Raw genomic sequence first — 15,258 nt, 5'->3', positions numbered from 1 at the left:
GGCGGGGCGCGTGCCGGGGCGGCTGTCTCGGCCCCGCTTCCAGGTCTGCGAGCAGGGTTAACCCCCCGGCCTGCATCCAAAACCTGTTTCCTGACAGTAATGACCTTCCTTCCTGCGCCTTTCCCAGGGCTCCGTCAGAGGCCGCCCTTGATATTTCCATGCATCTGTTTCAAGAACGATTGCTTTACAGCCAGCTCTGGGAACACGGCGTTTCCTGGCCTCACCACTCTCCCAGCGGGCGACAGAGCAACGGGCCTGGCAGAGGCCTGGCTCCCGCACTCAGGTGCTGGGGCCTGGGGACTGGGGACAGACCGGCCAGAGTGGGCGCTGAGAGGCCGGCCAGTTTCTACCTTGAGGACCTTTAGAAAAGCCCCCCACCATGTCCACTTAGAAGGGTGGGCTTCCCCCGCCAGCCCAGGCCCTCACAGGGCCACCCTGAGATGCGGGAAGGCAAGCCAGGCTTGGGGACAGCTTCCATCCTGGGTCCTCGTCCTGTGTCGCACAGGACAGAGCCAAGCACAGAGCAGCTCACAGGTGTCAGCACTTGCCCACCTCAGCCAGAAGGGCCTCGGGTGGCCCTTAGGGGTACAAACAAGGCACACGGCCAGGCCAACATGCCAAAGCCTTCCTAGAATTGTCACCAACATGGGGCCTCGCCACCTCGGCCACTATGCAAATAACTCCACAATCCTCAAGTTGGAGGACCCTTACCAAGGTGGGAACCAGAGACCATCCAGTGGCAAGGACACTAACTCAAAGGCCCCCAGACCTGTGTCTACATCCTACATCCGCCCATGGCCTCAGACTGGCCACGTACCTCTACTCACGCTGCCTCGACCTTATCGCCTCCTGAGTCTCCTCTACCACAGGGGCAGGGACCCCACCTAGTACCTCCAGCTTTTGCCAGGCTCTCCAGGAATGGGGACTTTATTATCTGACGTCACCCCACCCTCCGTGGCCAAGCAGCTCTGAGTACGAGGTCCTTCCACACACGGAGGTGCCGGCTCCCCTGCGACCACCCCCCACACACACTCAGGTTGAGCGCTGGCTTCTGGGGCCCACCCTCCTCTGCAGCAAGGGATCCAGGGTCAAGTACCCCTTCTCCACCCACACACTTTGCCCCATGGCCCCACATACGTACCCAGGACGTCGGCGGACTTCTTCCTCTCTACAATCTGGATGTCTCGGGCACCGGCCGGGATGTGGGTCACCAGAGAGTAACCTGGGGGAGATTGGACGATGGTGAGACGTAGGTCCAGCTGTGGCCACCGCCTCTCAATTGGAAAGGCAACCCTGGATGGTGCGCACCACTCCCCTCCCCTCCTAGAGGGTGAAGGGTGCTGTCCAGCCGCACCCAGGCCCCAGAGGCGAGTCCAAGGCCCTGCCAAAACTCCCCGTGCCATCAGAGGGTTGACCATCGCCCAGGTCCAGGCCCAGGTTTACCCGGGTTCCCTGACCCTTTCCTACCAAGGCCATGGGTGACGCTCATCGGTACCTGCCCAGTTCTTCTGAGAGACACCACAGGCCACAGGGGCCTTACGTCTGCTGCAGTCAAACAGACTCGTATCCCCGAGGTGACCCTGTGCGGGGTGCTGCAGCCCTCAGGCCTCAGATTCCTCATCTGTACACAAGGATAATAGCCCCACTCTAGGCCTGTCAGATTCTGCACAGCACATAGCCTGGCCCCAAGGGCATTGTCACTATTTATATTCTTAAAACTCATGTTGTCACAACATGAAGTTGACTTCAAAACTTTCTACATTCAAAGATGTGATGAGAAAGTCCGAGGCCAGTTCAGGGCTTGTCATCGAAGCCCCCCATCAGGTGGGGAGGCAGCTAGAAGACCTCTACAGAGATCCCCAACAAATGGACCAAGGGCTGCAGGGGGCAGGGGTCTGAAGGAGAGGGGAGTGCTGCCAGCAGGTGGTGGAGGGTGGTCTGGGAAGAAGGAAGAGAGATTTTTCTAAGCCCTAAAATACAGAAGTCTTCCATAGGAAGATGGGGGGCAGCACCTCAGAAATCAGGTTTGCTGGGTTGATGCTCACACCACAGGTTCCCACACGAGAAGTGGTAGAGCCCATGCACACCTGTCTACCCAGGTGAGCTGCTCCAACAGGCCAGCTGCATGCGCCGTTCCCCCGCCTGCCCTGCCACCCTTACAGGTCACTGAAGGCTCTGAGCCTGTCCCTCCCGGGCAGCAGTGTTACAGTTAACACCTGGCTGTTTTGGTGGGCGGGCAGGAAGAGGCCTGATCTGTAGTGCTGGCTGACTACCGTGGTGTAAACACTCCCACCTTGGCTCATAGCTGCCAACGCGATGTCACTGGGTACAGAGTTGGGAAGAGGTGCACCTTAGCTCACCTGCTGCCACACATTTCCACTGCAGAGGTACAACAGTTACAAAGGTAACCCGATTAGGAAGTGACGACTCTGCTTAGCATCACTTATTTAAATGTAGGCTTATATGCGCTAGTTTTTAAATTAGCAGCCCACTCACAAGATCTCTGAGCATCAGCTCTCACACCCAGCAGGGTCCTCACCGTGGTTAGAACGCACACCTTTATTAGGGAAGGGTGTGAGCAGTGGTTAGGACCACAGACCCAGAGCCAGGCCGTCTGGGTTCAGACACAGCTCTGCCACTTCTGGCTGTGTGTTCTTAGCTAGTTTCTCAACCTCTCATCTTTTCACATCTGCAAAACAACAACAGTGGTAGCACCTGCCTGGCAGAGGTGTTGTGAGGTGTGAATGAGTGAAGACTCGTGCCAGACCTGGCTCGGTGCGCAGTAAGCACCTGGTACAGTTGTCAGGATTGTTGAGGTGTCAGCCCCCGGCCCCCCACCTGAGAGTTCTGAGGGCATGAACCTTGTCTATATAAGGCCTTCCTGCAGCCCACAGTGCCTGGCACACAGTAGGTGCTCAGAAAGAGATTCACTGCCTGGAGGCTGCCTCTGCCGCCTCCATGCCCAGGGACCTGGCAGACGGTCCTGCAAGCAAGTTTGTGAAGGGAAGCGGGGAATGGCCAGGTGCCTTTCCTCACGCCCCTCCCATAGTGAGGCCTCCAAAGAAAGTGGTCTCTGCCGGCCACGCATTACTCAGACCCCTGTCCGGCTGCTCTGTCCTGGGCCCTCCATTAAAGACACCCTATCCCTCTCCAGTCCTGCATACCCACCCCTGGGTTCCATGTCCATAATACTAACCCTGAATTTACCCCTCTTGTGGGAATGGAGGCAGTCCCCTCCACATCCAGGACATGGCCAGAGTCCTGACAGCTATGTCCACTGTGGCCCTCATGGCATTGGTTCTAATCCAAACTCGCCTGGCTTCACTGGGGGACCTTGAGCCAGCAAGTCCCATTCTGGGCCTCGGTTTCCCCAAGTGCTCGGTGGGTTCCAAGCCTCCCTGCCTCTCCTAATCTGCAGGCTGTGATAACCCAGTTTAATCCCACAAGCATTTACTGAGACCCAGAAATATGTTCAGTTTGATGCTGAGTGTTGTGAATGACACCCTCCTGAAAGAACAGAGTCCTGTCATGTGCACAGACCCCTGCCCACCTCCAGCTCCCACAGGGCTGGGCCGCAGCTGGAGCAACGCAACGTGAGGCCAAACGGGTGCAGCTATGAAAATGGACACATTGCTGCCCAGGAAAGGGAGGGGCCAGCTCTTGGGGCTGGGGTCGGCCTGGAGCGGCACGGGCCTCTGCACCCCTTCCACCCTCCAAAACGCGGACTCTGCAAAACAGAGGGCCCCAGAATCCGCGTGCCCAGGCTCAGACCTCCTGTCAGCGGTGAGGATGGGAGTCGTGCCTCAGTGTCCCCTCGTTAAGTATGACATTACTATCTCCCTGCGTTGCTGCAAAGGTCACACATGGCCCCTAAGCCAAGTGTGTGCTGGCACCTGGTGTCCAGTAGGTGCTCAACAAAGAGCTGCTCATTATTCCTAGCCAAAGGGGGCCTTACAGAGCACCTGGCCAGACCACCTGGGCCCAGATGGAGGATCCGGTAGCCCACGAGGGGCAGGAACTGGCACAGTGGCTCTTAGCAGGTTGGAGACGGGATCACCCCCGGGACCCTGGTGGCGGGAGTGCCGTGTTCTTACCGAGGTGGGTGTTGCCCTTGCGGTAGTTGCCTGTCACGTGGGTGCAGCTGCTACCGTCCCCCTGGCAGACGCCGCACTTGTCCAGCGTGTGGGTGGAGAAGAGCACCCCGTCACAGCCGATGGGCTGCAGGAAGGGAGGTGGAGAGGGCTGCTGGGAGGGCGCCGAGGCTGCCACCGCCACAGGTGGACAGGTGGGCGGTCAGCACAATGAGACCAGTGGTACTTGGGCTACAATGTTTAACAACCTCACATTTTCCAGACACGCAAACCCCTCGAAGGTCAGTGAGCTTGCAGGACGTGCCGTCGCGGGCAGGGACCATGAGCTGCCGCTGGCCGTCCACCGTGGTGCAGTGCAGGTCACATGGCTTGCTGGAGATGTGGACGTAGTCATCTGCGGGGGTGGGAGGAGCCGGGGTCAGGGATTCCTCTCTCTTACTGAGACAGCCCTCCCCCATTGCACAGATGGGAAAACTGAGGCCTGGAGAGTAGGAGGAACTTGCCCAGGGTCTGGTGGCAGGAATTAATTGAGTTGCTGGTCGTCTGACCCAGCCCAGGCGCTGTGAGTTCCAGCCTTTGCCTCCTTGTGAAGAGGGGGACAGTTCTCCCTCTGCAGGAGGTCTGAGCCAATTGGTGGCCCTGGGCACCCCTGCACTCACCCCATGAGTGCGAAAGGCCAGTTGCCTGAACTACTTGTGACCTCCAACAAGACCCCTTCCTCTGGGCCTCAGTTTGCCCACCTGCCCACCCCCTGGACGAGGATATTCCCTCCCATTGTCCCCAGGAGGTGACCCATCAGATGTGGGTCTTTCCGGGATGTGGAAAGGCCACCCCCACACTCTGGTCCCCGCTCGGTGGCCCAGGGCCGTGGTACCGGGGTACAGGGGCTTCCACTGGTGCGTCCGCCCGTTGTACACGTGGGAGTTGAAGGAGATGCACTGCTCCTCACGGAAGCTCCTCCCGTCCGGCGGACACTCCTGGGAAGTGAGAAGACGCGGAGGGAGGAACTCGGCCCGACAAAGGCATTTTTGTCCAGGCTGAGCAGGAAGTGGCCACAGCCGGAGGGGTGGCCTCTCCTTTCTGTCTCCCAATCTCACTCTCTCCGGGAAGGAGCGAGGACAAGCGGAAGGGCAGCTACCATCCCTCAAACGCCCACATGTGCTGGCCCTCCTGGTGCTCTGGGCGGGACCCTTTCATCTCGCCGCCCCCCCAGCCTTCTCCAGGCCTCTCCGCCTCTCCTCTGTGTTCACATGGGCTCCTCAATCGCCGCAGCACCTGGAACTCAGCGCTTGACTTCACAGAGGAAGAGCCCTGGGGGGCGGGGGCGGAGCGGCTGGTCATGCTGGGACTGGAATGCGAACTTGAATGGGTTTCCCTCCGGAGCTCAGGAGGGTCCAGGAGGGCAGCTGACAGTGATGCCAACATAGAAGCTGTGGCTGCTGGGCTCCCTTCAGCCCCCTAACTCCCCGCGTGCATGCCTACAGACACACAGATACCGGGACACACACAGGGACCCCAACAGCTCCGCCTGTCTGCCCCACTCCCGGGAATTCAGGTTCACACTGGATTTGGCCCCACTAATCGCTGCCCAGAGACCAAGCCAGAGTCGACACCTCCTGCCCAGCCCCAGCCACCTCGGTGCCAGCACACCAGGGTTAAGGGAGAAGCGAGAGGCTGAAGGGTCCTGAGCGCAGGTGCTAGCACAGGGGCGACTGGAGCTGTGCTACAGTGTTTCACAGGTGGGGACAAGACACCTAGTGACTGTCATTCTCCCAGCGAGCTCCTGGTGCAGGACTTGTGAGCAAATGGGGGCTTCGGCCAGAAACCCAAACCTTGGGGCCGAGCGTCAAGCTCCCCCAGTAGAAGCGAGTCTTCTGGTGGCTGCACATGCCAGGAGCCCTCAGTGGGGCTCCACAGATCTGATTTGGTGCAGGAAGTACGCTCTGGCCCAGGACCCCTCACCACCCTTCTCTTCAACAGGACACAAGGGGCAGGCCCAGGACAGCGTGTCCAGAGGGCCCAGGAGCCATCAAGCAGACACCCTGAGACCTGCCGGATGGGGCAGGAAGAGGAGGTCGTGGTCCCAGCTGGGGCCTCACCTGTACTCTGCACAGTTGGTACCGCTTGGACGTGCCTGTGCAGGTCCTGTTCCCGGCACCCGTGACAGACGTCCTCCTGGCGGAAGGGAAGACATAGGCTCTGAGCTAGTGCCGGAGCCACCAGCTGCAGGCCCCGACCCTGCTCCTGCTCTGGGATGGCCTCTGGGCTGGAACCCCAAGCCGCCCCCGAGTCCTCTGACCAAGGGGTCCTTCCTTCTCACTCAACCCTCCATTCTACCACAGCCACCCTCATCTCACAGGGGTTCAAGCAATTCGAAGGTGTTTCTCAGCCCCTTTCTGGGGGGAAGGACGCTATCCGATTCACCGCTATATCCCCACCACATAGCACAGGGTCTTAGTACACAGAATTAATAATAATAACATTTACCAGGTACCAGCCCTGTGCTAAAGTGTATACACACAGTCTCAGAAATGTCAGGTGGGCTCAAGCAATGAGCTCCACCCCACAGATGAGGAAACTGATGCTCAGAGAGGTTAGGTGACTTGCCCAAGGTCACACAGCTAGCAAGTGGCAGAGGCGAGATTGGAACCCAGGTCTGTCCAATGGTAGCTCCTACACCATATGCTTTCCCCCGTATTTATTCCATTCAGGTCTTCAGGAGAGGAGGTCAGGTTACGCCTCACTCCTCACCGATAGAGCCTTAGACATGGACCCTGTTTCCTCATGAAAGGCCTGTCCCCAGTGCCCTGGTGCAGGAAGAACCCCAGGACGCCTTTGCCTGAGACCTATCAGGAGCCACATCCCTCACAGAGTCGTCACCTGGCCTGTGCTGAAGACACCCCCTGAGATGCCCGCCTGTCACCCACTGCCCCTAGCTGAAGACTAGCTGCCCACCTCCCAGGCCTCCCTTTGCTGTCCAGGCTGCCCCACCCTCCGGCCAGCCCCTCAGGGCCCCGTGCTCAACCCCGCACCTCTGCTGCAGGCAGTGCCGCTCCTGGGACGTCACCCCGGCCCCACAGCTGCGCGAGCACGCCGTCCACTTGGTCCACTCCCCCCACCAGTAGGCAGTGGCGTCCACGCCCCCCTCCAGGCTGTTGGACGTAGGGCTGTTGTCCTGGGTGAGAAGCCCCACACAGGGTTAGAAGGCTGGAGCACCGGGCAGGACAGGCCGGCCTTCCCTGGGCCCTGGACAGGATGGGTCACTTGGCAGCCTGGGCTCAGGTTTCTGGGTGGGCGGGGTGTCTCGGAGGGGATTCCCAGTGAGTGTGGGCCTCAGGCCCTCCAGATCTCGAGCCCCGGAACATTCTGGGAGCTCAGCAGGGTCCTGAGGACACACCTAACTGACCTGACTCCTTTCTCACAAGCAGCGCAGGACCTGGCATGGGTTCTGCAGGACACAAGCCCACCCCGTCTGTGTGTCTCACCCCAGGGCTCTCAGCCCCGCAGCGCAGGCCCCGTCCTGCCAAACGGCAAGTGCTCCAGAGTGACCAGAGGCCGCGGCGAAGGGGCGGGTCTGACTAGCTTGTAACACATGTTCCTGGCAGCCGAGGGGGGCTTTGGGAAGGCTCCCCAGGACCTGTGCACATGTTCCCCACACCTGCCGCACAGCCCCTCCAACATCAGCCCATCTGGGTGAGAAACCACGCTCCCCACTCACCGTGGCCCCGGTGGATGCCACACCCCCAGCCGTAAGTGCCATAGCCAGCAGAGACCAGGCCCAGCATGAAGGCTGCCGTCTGCAGTCCATCCTAGGAAGCAAGGCCACTGTCACTCCCAGGCCAGGCCCCGCTTCTTCGTCAGCTGACCAGGGTCCACTTTGGGGAAAAGCCCTCAGGGCCCACCCAGTGCCAGGGCCATGAGGTTATCTGGGATCAGTTGGTAGAGGCTGCCCAGTGGCCCCGTTGGGAGGGCTCGGTGAGTGATTAGCGATGCCTGCCATGGGCTGGAAACACAATAGTGGGGGTGTGCATGCTATGCCTGCACCACCCCAATCTGAGGGCACTCAGGGACAGGTGCCGAGCTTTGTCCCTGAACACCTGAGCTCCCTGGAGAACGCCTGTGGAGAAAGCCCGGGACAGCCGAGGGGGCCGTGGGCTCAGGCTGCGTCCATTGGATGAAGGAGCTGAGGACCTGGACTGGGTCCATTGCCTTGGACTATAGACCCGGCCCAAGCAAGAGCACCTTGGGATTTTTACCTGCTCGGAGCTTGCTGGCTGCATGGGAGAATGACTTTCCCCACTGGCCGTGTGGGCTGGCTGGAGGGGTGCGTCCATGGATGTCCCCGGCTCCACCAGGCCCTTCCCTTCCCTGGCCACAGCTCCCCCCTGACCCCTGAGGAGGCTGAGCCTGGGGCCCTCGGGGACCCCAGGCTGGGCAGAGCCTAGGCATCTGTGACCCTGGTGTGTGGCATGCGGGTGGCCCAGGGCCATAGGGCCGTCTCCTCAGCAAGTCAGTACCCCAGCCCAAAACGCTACTTGACCTCTCTGCCAGGGGCGGAACCAAGGGGCGCCTCCAGCCTCCTGGCCCTCAGCCTTCCCATCTGCTTCCTCGGCGGGGACCCCTGCCCCTCAAAGGGAGAAACAGAGTCCCTTAGTGGCCCCTGTCCAGGGTTTGTCTCAGGTCCTGAGTATCACTTGCCAGCAAGTTTGAGAAGGGGTTTCAGAAACCACCAAGCCTGTCCCCCTGTAGCTGGGAACTCAGAGAGGGAAGCCAACTTCCCCACAGCCACACAGCAAGGTGGTCAACTAGCCCCCCCAGACCCCAGAGCAAACTCAGGGACTCATCCTCTGCACTGAGCTATTTCCTGGGAAAGAAGGTGTGAAAATCCCCCAACCCCTGCCAAGAGCCCTGAAACCTGTCTCTTCCTCTGAACCCTCACTTCCTTGCAGCTCAAACACCTGCAGAGTCTCAGGACCTAAGCCAACAACATCCTTGCACCCCAAAAACGGCTCTGCCCTGGTCGAGTTAGCGGTGCACCCTGGAGTTAGGATCTGGAGTCCTTGAGACCCCCACCTCACCAGCTGCCTGCCCGCCCAGTGGCAGCCCCTCCCCCCGCAGGCCTCCATTTGCACCCCCCACCAGCCTCAGGCCGGCACAGAGCCCCCTCCGCAGTCCCATTGGCTAATTGGTGCCCCAGCTCCTGCCTGCGGGCTGAAGACAGGTGCTGAGCCGGCCCCACACTTGGTTTTCATTAAGGCTCCAGACACCGCTGGCCACAGGCCAGGCCCAGCTCACGCGGGATCCAGCCCTCCCTGGGGTCCAAAAACAGCCACCGGCCAGCGCGAGAGGCTCGCTCTGCAAAGCAGAGCTTCAGGCACCCGAGGCTGGAGGCTGAGGGGCCACCCTCGCAGTGCTCTGAGGGTCTGCACCCCTCCCCACGGGCCCTCCTCCTGTTACATAACAGCTCCAAGGGGGTTGGGGGATGCTCAAGGCTCGGCTGCACACTGCGCCCAGGGAGGGCTGCGGAGGGAAGCGGACGGACAGGGCGGAGGGGACCTACCTGGCCCGGGTCAGCAGGTTGTCCTCCTGGAGAAAGGGCTGAGTGGCTGTGGGCAGGCGGCGCCAGGTGCTTGGTGCAGGGGGCGGCTGGGCGTGCGGAGAGCTGTGGGCTCTGCCTCTCCCCTCCTCCTCCTCCCCCTTGCTGCCGCCCTCCTCCACTTCAAAGAGCACCCACGAGAGGGGGTTCCCAGGGAGGCGTGCAGCCCAGTGGCGGCTGTGTGGCGCGGCCGCCTTTATAGCTGTCAGGCAGACAGGGAGGAACTCACACTTCCCACCAGGCTGGTCCCCCGCCCGCCGCCGGCCGGCCTGGCGCACACTTTAACCCGCTCCGCGCCTCTGGAGCCCGGCCAGGCCGGCCCAGCTGCCTGCTGACTGCTGCCTGGGCCCAGGAGCAGCGAGCAGGGAGGCCGCCTTCCCGGGTCCAGAGCTCGCGATCGCGTGTCCGGGTGTCCAGACAGAGAAGCCACTAGCCTGGGGTCACAGGGGAGGTCCGGCCTCAGACTGACGATTTCTGCCTAGAGGGGCCTGGTCTCCGGCACTGCAGAGANCTGGGGGAGCAGAGCTCGGGTGCACATGGCCTTGTGGTCTCCTTGAAAGCTTGGACGTCACCCCCAGGGCTGCGGGCGCCTTGGAAGGTACTTAAGCAGAAAAATGACATAAGCAGATGTATCGAGCAGGATCTTTCATTGCAAACAGCAGAAATGGGCTCCAGACAACTGGAGACACACAAAGGATTTCTGGAAAGGTGTGAGGGGGCTTCCAGGTGGAAGGAAGGACAGAGCGGCCAGACCTCAGGAGGCCAGGACGAAGCCGCAGCGCTCTCTTGGAGGAGTGAGATAGGTCAGCACCAGTCGTCCTGACTCCTGCTGTCCCCGCACTCCAGATTCCAGCTCCTGGAGGACAGAGAGGTGGCCTCTCCACGCAGTGGACTACTTACTGCCCACCCAGCAGCCCAAGGAACAAGCCACTTGACACAACATGGGCGAATCTCAGACATTGTCCAGTGAAAGAAGTAAGAGAAGCCAGTCCCAAAAGAACGCATACATGACTGCGTGATTCTCCCTCTAGGAAGTCCTAGAACAGCGGCTGCCTCTGCTGGGGGTGGGCGGGGGAGGCCCTCACTGCAAAGGGCACGGAGAACATCCTGGGGCTATGGGGGTGCTGCGGCGGTCACACACACGTATATGCACTTGTCAAAAGTCCTCAAGCCGTATGCTCCAGCTCTGTGCATTTTGTCCTACGTGACATCATTATATCACGATGAAGAAAATAAAACAGGAGTAGAAGCTGTTCTTTTGCAGACAACGAACACATAAATGAGCGAGTCAATCAATTAAGCAAGCAGTCCAGGGTGAGAGTCAGCCTGGGTGGCTCACACTTCTCCGTCACTCCTTGGCCAGAGGATAAGGGGGCCCCCTGCCAGGCAGTTCCCCCAAGACCTCTTGCAAAAAGGGAAGGTAATGTCCTGAAGGCCTGCCAAGGAATGCCGCCGAGAAGGCAAGCATCGGCCTGGTCCTGAGGATGCTCGTAGAGGTGTCCTATTTACTTCAGGTGTGAAACAATGCAACCAGGTCGAAAAGAATGTCAGGTTCGTTCATCTAGCCACCAAGGAAACCCAGCTGGGGAAAGAGCAGGCGAGTGAGAAGCACCGTGCAAGTGGGTTGTAAAGTGTGAAACTTATCTACAAGGTCCTTTCAGTGTTTAGAACTGACTAAACCTTGCTTTCTCTCACCTCCAGCCACCTGTGGACACGGGACTCTAGCCGTGGAGTCAGCTGGGTCTCTCATCCTGAGCTCCCGAGCGCCCTGGGGAGGGGTCCAGGGTGGAAAGCGGCTGGGAGTTGGGGACTGCACTCATGGGGACTTTTCTCCAAGGTTGTCGCCTCAGAGAAAAGGAGCATGGTCTCCCTGAATGACCAACCCTGCCCTCTCAAAAAAGAAAAAAAAAAGTCAGCGACAAGTGCTGACCACGTGGTGCCTCAGCTGTTGGAGCCTCTCCATGAGCCGCACGACATGTGCACTCCTACCCCAGCCTCCCATCAGGGCATTTAAACCACAGCTGCTATCAGAGCCCCCGCTGAAGGGAGCAGGCCTTCTCCCTTTGGGGCCCCGGGCGGCCTGCACCCAGCCCCTCTCCCCAGCCAGCGTCTTCCTCCCCGGCCCATGGGGACTCTAGTGGCGAAACTGCTCCTGCCGACCCTCAGCAGCCTGGCTTTCCTTCCCACCATCAGCATCGCTGCCAAGAGACGATTCCACATGGAGGCCATGGTCTATCTCTTCACCATGTTCTTCGAGGCGGTGAGTCTGGGGCGGGGGGCGGGAGCTGGGAGATGGAGTGGGGAACAGACCCTACTGCACAGGGCACCCTCCCGCAGGCAGAGGAGGCCAGTCTTCCCACTGCTGTCCTGTATTTTGTGAGGAATAAAAGTGATTTGCAGGTGAAAGAAAGAGCCCAGAAACCAGGAAACAGGGTTGGGGGAGCCCTCTGGACCTCAGTTTCTCCCCCCCCCNCCCTCACTTCCTTGCAGCTCAAACACCTGCAGAGTCTCAGGACCTAAGCCAACAACATCCTTGCACCCCAAAAACGGCTCTGCCCTGGTCGAGTTAGCAGTGCACCCTGGAGTTAGGATCTGGAGTCCTTGAGACCCCCACCTCACCAGCTGCCTGCCCGCCCAGTGGCAGCCCCTCCCCCCGCAGGCCTCCATTTGCACCCCCCACCAGCCTCAGGCCGGCACAGAGCCCCCTCCGCAGTCCCATTGGCTAATTGGTGCCCCAGCTCCTGCCTGCGGGCTGAAGACAGGTGCTGAGCCGGCCCCACACTTGGTTTTCATTAAGGCTCCAGACACCGCTGGCCACAGGCCAGGCCCAGCTCACGCGGGATCCAGCCCTCCCTGGGGTCCAAAAACAGCCACCGGCCAGCGCGAGAGGCTCGCTCTGCAAAGCAGAGCTTCAGGCACCCGAGGCTGGAGGCTGAGGGGCCACCCTCGCAGTGCCCTGAGGGTCTGCACCCCTCCCCACGGGCCCTCCTCCTGTTACATAACAGCTCCAAGGGGGTTGGGGGATGCTCAAGGCTCGGCTGCACACTGCGCCCAGGGAGGGCTGCGGAGGGAAGCGGACGGACAGGGCGGAGGGGACCTACCTGGCCCGGGTCAGCAGGTTGTCCTCCTGGAGAAAGGGCTGAGTGGCTGTGGGCAGGCGGCGCCAGGTGCTTGGTGCAGGGGGCGGCTGGGCGTGCGGAGAGCTGTGGGCTCTGCCTCTCCCCTCCTCCTCCTCCCCCTTGCTGCCGCCCTCCTCCACTTCAAAGAGCACCCACGAGAGGGGGTTCCCAGGGAGGCGTGCAGCCCAGTGGCGGCTGTGTGGCGCGGCCGCCTTTATAGCTGTCAGGCAGACAGGGAGGAACTCACACTTCCCACCAGGCTGGTCCCCCGCCCGCCGCCGGCCGGCCTGGCGCACACTTTAACCCGCTCCGCGCCTCTGGAGCCCGGCCAGGCCGGCCCAGCTGCCTGCTGACTGCTGCCTGGGCCCAGGAGCAGCGAGCACGGAGGCCGCCTTCCCGGGTCCAGAGCTCGCGATCGCGTGTCCGGGTGTCCAGACAGAGAAGCCACTAGCCTGGGGTCACAGGGGAGGTCCGGCCTCAGACTGACGATTTCTGCCTAGAGGGGCCTGGTCTCCGGCACTGCAGAGAAGGGAGTCTGGGATGTGTGAAGCATCCAGTGTGAGAGCTCCACTTTTCGGATGGGAAGACTGAGGTTCCCCCCAGCCAGGCTTGGAAAGGTTGTCCCAAGGAGCAGAGGCCTAAGCAAGTGGAGGGGCTGAGGGAGACCCAGACGGCCAGGCGGCCAGAATGGCCAGGGCCAGTGGGGGGAGGGGGTGCGGAGGGGAACTCTGTGTAGATGTTCAGCACCAGCTTGGCGGGGCACCGTGGCCTGGCTGGGTCCAGGCCAGCTGGGCAGCCCCTGGCAGGCCAAGCTCGGGGCTCCAGGCCTGTGTTTCTGCTGAGTCAGAGCGTGGAGCTGAGACGAAGCAATCATCGCATGCCCCAGCCCCCGGGGACGCAGGCAGACCCCAGGCTTTGCAAGTCTGCACCTGAAGCAAAGCCGGGGACACACACACCGCTTGCATGCTAGGGTCCCCAGAGCCCATCCTCCTGGAACACAGAGGCACCTCCAGATGGTGGGGGGGGGAAGCGAGGCTACACTTGGTAAGGTCATCTGAGTCATTTCATCTGTCCCCCTCTGTGCCACAGATGTCACAGGCCACAGGGGCACCTGGAAAACCACTCCCCTCCCCTCCGTCTCCCTGCCGGAAGGGACTGTGGTGAGCTCCTTCAGTGGCCTCCTTGGCAGCTGAGAATGACTCCACCCCTGGGCAAGTTCTGCCCTGAGTCTGGCTGCCAACAGGAACGGTCGGGAGGAGCGCTACCCGTAATAGTAGTACAAACAACAATGCTGCCGCCCTGTACTGGCTTCTTCCTATGTGCCAAGAGCTATGAGCTCAGCATCTCTGTTATCCCCATTTCACAGGTGGAGAAACTAAGCTCCGAGACTGAGTGATACCCAAGGCCACTCATCTAGCAAGGGGCACAGCAGGGACCCCAGCGCTCTTCCGGATCGGATGCCTCCTCTCCTGTCTGCCTCGTGTCTATCAGGTTGTCTCATCATCTTCATCCTCCCTGGAACCCTCTGGGAGACAGGTCTTATTCGCCCTGTTTTCTTCTGGGGCCCCTGGGATGTTTAGTGGAACCAAGACTCGAACCCAGGAACACACTGCCCCCTGGGGTTGATGTGCTGCAGTGCAGACACCTGGCACCGTCATGCACACACCCACGCGCACTCACACACACTCGCCACCTTTCACAGACACAATATAGATCATTCTTACTCGGGAAGCCACTGCCCCGTTCCCTCTCCCCCAGCCACGCCCAGGGCCCTGCACCTCCAGCACCATCCTGAGCTCCTCATCCAGCCAACATCAGGGTGACTAATGGCTTCCTTTGGGAGGGACCCCACAGCCAACCACCGACCAGACAGTGTCTGGAAGGCAGGCCTGCTACACCCCTCCCCCCACTTTGTGACCTCCTGCAGGTGTGTGGCCCTGAGCTCCCAACCCATCCCACCCTCTATCTCCAGGAGCCTGCCAGGCTCCCCCCAGGTGCCAGCAGAGAGCCCCCAAACTCCAAACCTGCCGGGAGCTTGAAAGGCTGCTTGATCCACTGGTGACCTGGAGGTGTCAGGGGGAGACACCTGGAGTCAGGGAAGGCTTCTGGGGACCCTGAAACCCTACGAATTTGGAGAGATGAAAAATAAAGCACAGGCAGGAATCGCTCCGCCATGCCCAAGTGTGAAGCTGCTGTCAGCCATGTCGAGAGCTGGTCAGGGTGGTCCTCCTGGCCAGGCAGGCCTTAGCGGCCCTGGGGAGCCACCTCATGGAGGCCCAGCCAGGCTTACAGGGCGGGAACCCAGTCACTGGCTGGCTGCACCGCCAGTGACCAGAACAGCAAAACAGCCCGTGCTCAGAGGGGCCTCGTCTGGCGTCATGCTCTGCGGTCACCATATTGAAAGTCTTAATAACATTAGCCTCGAATTCGTGTTCTGGAAGTGATGTCCGAT

General features: G+C 60.7%; 2 protein-coding genes across 6 annotated transcripts in view; one reads left to right on the top strand and one right to left on the bottom strand.

Annotated features, from left to right (window-relative positions):
• The window catches only part of ADAMTSL2 (ADAMTS like 2), a 39,669-nt gene extending 26,582 nt beyond the window's left edge, over positions 1-13,087 (bottom strand). The window contains exons 1-8 of one of the 4 annotated variants that reach the window (XM_019639445.1): positions 12,789-13,087; positions 7,810-7,900; positions 7,124-7,266; positions 6,191-6,266; positions 4,966-5,068; positions 4,340-4,485; positions 4,095-4,218; positions 1,142-1,222 (exon numbers count right to left, since the gene is read on the bottom strand). In XM_019639445.1, the coding sequence (XP_019494990.1) occupies positions 1,142-1,222; positions 4,095-4,218; positions 4,340-4,485; positions 4,966-5,068; positions 6,191-6,266; positions 7,124-7,266; positions 7,810-7,899 (763 nt within the window). In that variant the 5' untranslated portion in view covers position 7,900; positions 12,789-13,087. Of the gene's footprint in view, positions 1-1,141; positions 1,223-4,094; positions 4,219-4,339; positions 4,486-4,965; positions 5,069-6,190; positions 6,267-7,123; positions 7,267-7,809; positions 7,901-9,651; positions 10,144-12,788 lie in introns of those variants that run through there. The other 3 variants (XM_019639464.1, XM_019639440.1, XM_019639453.1) reach the window with 3 other exon arrangements.
• The window catches only part of MYMK (myomaker, myoblast fusion factor), a 21,593-nt gene continuing 17,281 nt past the window's right edge, over positions 10,947-15,258 (top strand). For both annotated transcript variants that reach the window (XM_019639489.1, XM_019639479.1), the window contains exon 1: positions 10,947-11,947. In XM_019639489.1, the coding sequence (XP_019495034.1) occupies positions 11,813-11,947 (135 nt within the window). In that variant the 5' untranslated portion in view covers positions 10,947-11,812. The remainder of the gene's footprint in view (positions 11,948-15,258) is intronic.

The sequence above is a fragment of the Hipposideros armiger genome, unplaced genomic scaffold (assembly GCF_001890085.2).
Source record: "Hipposideros armiger isolate ML-2016 unplaced genomic scaffold, ASM189008v1 scaffold_3, whole genome shotgun sequence".
Lineage (NCBI taxonomy): Eukaryota > Metazoa > Chordata > Mammalia > Chiroptera > Hipposideridae > Hipposideros > Hipposideros armiger.
Note: the sequence above shows the minus strand (reverse complement) of the source record. Positions and strands in the feature narration are given on the sequence as shown.